We start from the raw sequence: 6,756 nt of genomic DNA, 5'->3' as shown, positions 1-6,756 counted from the left end.
TCTCTAGATGCTGTTTACACTTAGTGAAAATAGTGATATATTCTATTTACCATGTAAAAGTAGCAGTTCTTTGCAATAAGTGTAAATAATAATTAGATGCCATTTATACTTTATACTGGCAGATACTTACTATTTGCACCTCAGTATTGTTGTACATTAACATGATGCAATAATAACAGAGTGTAAATTATTATATTTATTAAAATTATAAATACTTTTATCATTATTAAACACTCGTTAGACACTTTACTTCCACTTTTAGAACATTTTCTTCATTTTTATTGAAAATAAATTGTAATGTGGTCTGTGATGGGAAAAGTGAGAAGAGTGAGCTCGGCAAAAACCTGACTCGAACCCGATCAATCGTGTCACAAGCTAGTTCTCTGCACCCAACGTATTACTACCTACACCACTGAAGCCATTATTCACACGTGTCGTATTTAACCTTGTGTGACATTGGAGGGCTGAGCTACTGTAAATTTGCACTTAGTAATAGACACTCCGAATAATCTTGTTTTCCATTTGCATTAAGATTATTTTTATTACCACACTGGCAGATAATTTTACTTAAGTAAAATGCACTTAATTTAGACCCCAAATTTTTTTATATTTGTACTTGATATAAGAAAAATAAATACTTAGTAAGAAAAGCATTTTTGCAGCGTGCATGAATGAATTATTTAAACATCGCTTGAGCTTTAAAAAGGGGGAGGAGACCGAAAGAAACTCTGGGTTTACCGAAGAAAACCTGCTCCCAACCAGGGGTGCGTTTCCCGTACAACTACATAACTCGCTGATTAACCACCATAGTACGATGCATCGTTGTGGAAATTAACTAGCTAGTCACGACTGTTTCCCGAAACCATGGTACTTGTGTCGCAAATCCATCGTTTAAACCACGTTGGTTTGAGCTGTCGTTATGACGTTGTTCTACTTCTTCTTCGATATAATATCCGACTGGTGCAATGAGCATATACCGCCACCTACAGTCATTTGGTTTTATTTTCTCTTTTCTTCGACTCGAATTACGCTTTTGAAATGACGTTACGTAGGAGTGGAGTAATAACGCAACATTCATTTGTTCCGCAATAAATTATATACATACACACACACACACGTTTGTAGAGAATATTCTGTAAAAACAACAAAATCACTCATTTATAACATTTTTTAGTTTATTTGGGTACATTCATTTACTATAAAAATACTGTGATTTGAGTGTTAACACTTAATATAAGTGAAAACCTTTAACATACTGTTTTACCAATATTGTTATATGAGAAATTTGTCTTTATGAATGTTTTAACAAAGATACTCACTTGACAAACTCACCTTTTCTTCGAATTATATACATACAGAGACACACACATTTGTAGAGAATATTCTATATTCTAATTCTGTAAAAACAACAAAATCACTCACTTATTTATACATTTTTGTTACTTTATTTGGGTACATTCATTTACTATAAATATACTGTGATTTGAGTGTTAACACTTAATATAAGTGAAAACCTTTAACATACTGTTTTACCAATATTGTTATATGAAAAATTTGTCTTTATGAATGTTTTAACAAAGGTACTCACTTGACAAACTCACCTTTTCTTCGCGCAAACGAAACAAAGGCTGCGTTCCAATCGGCATGATTAATGCTTAAGAGTCACACAACCTTAGTGTGGCGGGAATTTCCCACAGTATGAACAATACACTCAATCCAGCACCAAAGTCCTGTTATAGTAGTGGCTAAAGGGTTGTGTGTGTGTGTGTGTGTGTACTCTTATGTACATTTCCTAACACTGTAGAGTGTTTTTTTGCTAATTACACCTGCTGTAACATCTCCAAACCTAACCTCTCTCTCTCCTTCCTTCTGTACTCCTCGAGCAGTTCTGGGTTGCTGTATAATTTTTCCCTGAACTTTGTCAGCCTGGCCTTTGCTAAAGCTTTTTTTTCTCACTTGCTGACTGTCTACAATAAAATAAATAATAAAGCAAAATATCAACAGTTAGTAAATTTTAAATTAAATTCATAAGAGATATTTAAAAGTCATACACAATATGCTTAGATTCTCATTCCCGAAACATAAGTTATCTTTACCGCAACTGGCCTTAAATGGTTGTGGTATATGAGAATGGTGTTGTGGAGTATGAGGTGCCTCAGTATGTTTTGCTAACAATAGAGAAGCTATAATGGCTTTGCAAATTTTTTCTCAGTGGATATAATTAGACCTTAATAAAGTACATTTTCATACAAAAATTGTAAATCTAACAATTTTCGAAATGTAGAAAACTTCCTGTTTCGGTAATGATAATCAAAATGTCTCCTGACCTTAAATGGTTGTGGTATATGAGAATGGTGTTGCGGAGGATGAGGTGCCTCAGTATGTTTTGCTAACAATAGAGAAGCCATAATGGCTTTGCTAATTTTTCTCAGTGCATATTATTAGACCTTAATAAAGTACATTTTCATTAAAAAATTGTAAATCTAACAATTTTAGAAATGTAGAAAACTTGCTGTTTCGGTAATGATAATCAAAATGTCGTGTTAACATTCTGACAATAGAATATTTAATATTTAACTGGAGAGATATAAAGAGATTATCTTACCTGGTAGCCATCTTGAAGTACCTGGCCCATGTGCTTCTTCACTCAAAATCAAACTTTATTTAAATTCTCTATGTGTTTAAACAGTCCTTAAAAAATGTTGCGGAGGATGAGAACATCAGGCATGGACACATCATTTTCCTACTTTTTTTTCCTTTATTATTGTACATGAATATTCAGTAATTTTTTTTTCTAAATATTTTTGTTAATTTGTTTAAATTACAACATAACACAATTCGAGCACAGACGGACGCATTGCGGTAATGAGAATTTCAGCAGAAAATGCTGTAAAATAGAAATATAATTAATTCTCAAGTTGAAATTACACATTGTGCAAGGTAGAGAACAGTATTGTCTTTATTCTGATGCTTTTTTATATTACTAAATTACATGTTTTATATTTAAAATCATTAGTGCCGTGGTGTTTTAATGGTTTCGTGAGAATCACCCAAATATAAAAAAGCAGTAACCAGTAATATTAACTTCTCCATTGTCGTAGGCAGTCGATGTACAAGTAGGATGGTTGGTCGGTATTTGTCCCGCCCCTCCTCCATTGATGGTGACAGTGACGAACAATGCGTTTTACGGTTACCAACTCGGCTACAATTTTTTATACGTGTGAGCTGAAGTAAACCATGGAGGAACCACCACAGGTGTCAAATGTCAATAACACACGGGAAGCACTGAAACTTGGCCACCAATAATTTGTGCATGAGCTGTTCAATATTTATAATAATAATAATAATAATAATAATAATTCATTATATTTATATAGCGCTTTTCTAGGCACTCAAAGCGCTTTAAATGGTGGTGGATGAGGAGATACCCCCTGACAATGTAAAGTTAATTAATTATGAAATTAGTTCAATTGGGCAATATAGCATTGTTTACTTATATAAACCCTTATTAATAAGCCTTTGTAAAAAAGAACAGTTAGCACATTCATTTGTTGGGTAACAACCTTGACAGCTGTGATGAATTAATGTCCGGTGTTTGTCATGTGACAATACTGTAGCTTACTAAGTTGTGTGTGCCATTTTGAACACAGCCTGTCACTTGCCTCATTTCTGAATGAATCAGCCATTTGAACAAATCGGTTGAATAAATGACTGAATGACTCTCTCATTAAACAGTCTTTTACCGACACCTACTGGTTGTTTGCCTTTGTTTAAATGTGTCATTGCATTTTTTACCCCAGCATTTCTTATACTTTTATGTTCCAAAAAATGATTTAAAACAATCTGATGATATTTGTAATTTTTCGTGTAAATGAATTAATGGCACTGAACATGGTTGTGTTGTACCAATAGCCTAGTTGGCAGAGCTCCCACTTGTGGTGCCGATGTGCCTCAAGCAACCTGAATTTGAGTCCCAGAAGTTCTTTTGGCCATCCTGTCCCTTTTGCTTCTCCCTGTTGTGGCCTGTCTTCTCTGCACTGTTCTAATAATAAAGATACGAAAGGCCAAAAACTGAACATAGTTGAGAGAACATTATTTTTCTAATGCTTTAGATTTGAATAGTAGATTTGGGATTGGTCTATAATACATGGAATTTCACTGTTTTAGCTTTTGAGAGAAGCTTCTTAAGGCTTTGCCATTGTTCATAATGTAGCTAGTATAGTAATGCAAATAATATAAACACAATAAATCAGGAAACTAGAGGTAAAACAAATCCTGCTTGCACATTCTCTAGATTTGTGCTTCTGTGAAAGTGCAGTAATTCTGATGAAATGTAAATTTCTCAATTTTCTCACAATTGTGATTAACTGTTTAATCATTATTTTGTGAACCCAGATGTGGTTTGCGTACGTAAGAAAACTATAAATGTTGGTTAAGTATTACAAAAGTTTTCCCTAAAATCCCAAGCATAACTATAGGTGTATCACCTCTTTTGGGCTAGTTTGAAGGTGCAGTGAGTTCCTGATTATTCGTAATTGACATGAAACGTATTGTATTCTCAGGGAAAACGTATACAAGGAGAAAAGCAGAGGACTTAATACCGAGCCCTGAGGCATTAAATACTGTGTTTGATGAGACATCTCTTCATTTACACAAAGAAAGTGGTAGCAGTTAGATAGGGCATGAATCCTATTTTTATTATCTACAAATGCCTATATAACTCAAGCTATGCAAGAGAATGTTGTGGTCTGTGTTGTTAAATCCAATAGCTCTAGAAAAAAAGAGATAACTTTAATAAGTACAGTTTGCTTGTTACAATGGGGTGTAAAAAATTTGACTGATGTTGTTCACAAATACGTTTTTTTTTTTTGCAAAATTGAACATTGTTGAAAGGTCTGCATATTTCTAATAATTTAAACTGGGGTGCCAAGCTCAGCCTTGCAGCCCAGCCTCTGCAGAGTTTTAAATCCAATTCTAACTGAACACGCCTGAATCAAGATCTTTAAGGTCAACTTATTAGGTGTGTTGGAGCTAAACTCTGCAGGACTGTGAATCTCCAGGATAAATGGCAGATTTGGGCCATTTTTACAGTCTGTTCTACTGTTGCTTTTAAATTGCGGTTAACTTGTATTTGTCTCTCTTCACCCTAGACCTGATGGTGCTGAAAAAGGAGAGTGAAGTACTAGATGAAATGCAAGATGAAGATCAGTATAAGAAAGAGCATGATTTCATAACTGGACAAAAATCAATTAGTTGCTCTCAGACAGAAAAGACTTCCACAAAAAAAAGAGCTAAAAAGACTGGAACTAGAGATCATTACACCTGCCAGCACTGTGGAAAGATTTTCAATCAGCATGGAAACTTTAAAGTCCACATGAGAGTTCACACTGGAGAGAAGCCTTATACATGTCAACAATGTGGAAAGAGTTTCGATCAACAAGGGAACCTTAAAGTCCACTTGAGGACTCACACTGGGGAGAAGCCTTATACATGCAAACAATGTGGAAAACATTTCAATGAACATGGAAACCTTAAAGTCCACATGAGGATTCACACTGGAGAGAAGCCTTTCACCTGCCAACAGTGTGGAAAATGTTTCACTAAAAGAGGAACCCTCAAAAGCCACATGAATGTCCACACAGGCGAGAAGCCTTACACATGCCCCCTGTGTGGAAACCGTTTCAGTCAACAAGGAAGCATTAACAGGCACATGAGAACTCACACTGGAGAGAAGCCATACATCTGCAAACTGTGTGGAAGGAGCTTTACAACAAAACCAAACCTTAGGTATCACATGAACAGTCACACTGGTGAGAAGCCTTTTACATGTGATCAGTGTGGAAAGAATTTCAGACATAAAGGAACCATTAAAAAGCACATGATGATTCACTCAAGAGCTCTCCCTCTCAGTTTTATATGTCATCAGTGTAGAATGAGTTTTACAGACAGTAATCACCTTAAAAATCATGTAAAATCTCACACTGGAGAGAAGCTTTTCATGTGCAATGACTGTGGAAAGACTTGCTCAAACAAGACAAACCTAAAGATTCACATGAGAATTCATACTGGAGAGAAGGCTTTCACCTGCCCTCAGTGTGGAAAGAGTTTCAGATTTAGAGGAAACCTTCGGACTCACATGAGAGTTCACAGTGGAGAAAAGCCTTACACCTGCCTTCCATGTGGAAAGAGTTTCACACTTAAAGGAAACCTTAACATTCACATGAGGCTTCACACTGGAGAGAGACATTTCACATGCCATGAGTGTGACATGAGTTTCAAATATCAGAGAAACTTGAAAGATCATTTGCAAACTCATTCTGGAAAGACACTGACATGTTCTTCAGCATGACAAGTTTTGAAAAAGGAGCAATTTAAAACAAAAAAATAATCACCTGCACATTCACTCTGGAAGAAGGTGCCATAATGTCTAATAATTTTGCCATCACACAAATACACCTGGAAAAAGTCATGTATGTGTGAGACCCTATTTGTGTTCTTTGTCCAGAAATCGTTTTAAATAGCTCTGCAGTATAAAATGGCACCAGAAAAAGAGTTGTCCACTAAAATTTTGGTGACTGAAATAGCAAAAATAATTTGACTGAAACGGTGACGTTTCATTGGCTTTTTCATGATTGATCTTGGTTTCATTTACATGGGCTTTCAAGCTACGTTCACACTGCAACCCTTAAGCCCGAGACACACTGAACGATTTTAGCAATCCTATAAGATTATTATTGCATGTCACACTGCAACATT

At 35.3% G+C, this 6,756-nt stretch overlaps 1 protein-coding gene across 2 annotated transcripts in view; it reads left to right on the top strand.

Annotated features, from left to right (window-relative positions):
* Window positions 1–6,372, top strand: part of LOC107692848 (gastrula zinc finger protein XlCGF57.1-like) — a 10,511-nt gene extending 4,139 nt beyond the window's left edge. For both annotated transcript variants that reach the window (XM_016492059.1, XM_016492058.1), the window contains exon 3: window positions 5,151–6,372. In XM_016492059.1, coding sequence (XP_016347545.1) covers window positions 5,151–6,349 — 1,199 coding nt within the window. In that variant the 3' untranslated portion in view covers window positions 6,350–6,372. The remainder of the gene's footprint in view (window positions 1–5,150) is intronic.
* The last annotated feature ends 384 nt before the right edge of the window (window positions 6,373–6,756 follow it).

Source organism: Sinocyclocheilus anshuiensis, unplaced genomic scaffold (genome assembly GCF_001515605.1).
Source record: "Sinocyclocheilus anshuiensis isolate Anshui unplaced genomic scaffold, SAMN03320099.WGS_v1.1 scaffold1344, whole genome shotgun sequence".
Classification (NCBI taxonomy): domain Eukaryota; kingdom Metazoa; phylum Chordata; class Actinopteri; order Cypriniformes; family Cyprinidae; genus Sinocyclocheilus; species Sinocyclocheilus anshuiensis.
This window is presented reverse-complemented; position numbering and strand designations above follow the sequence as displayed.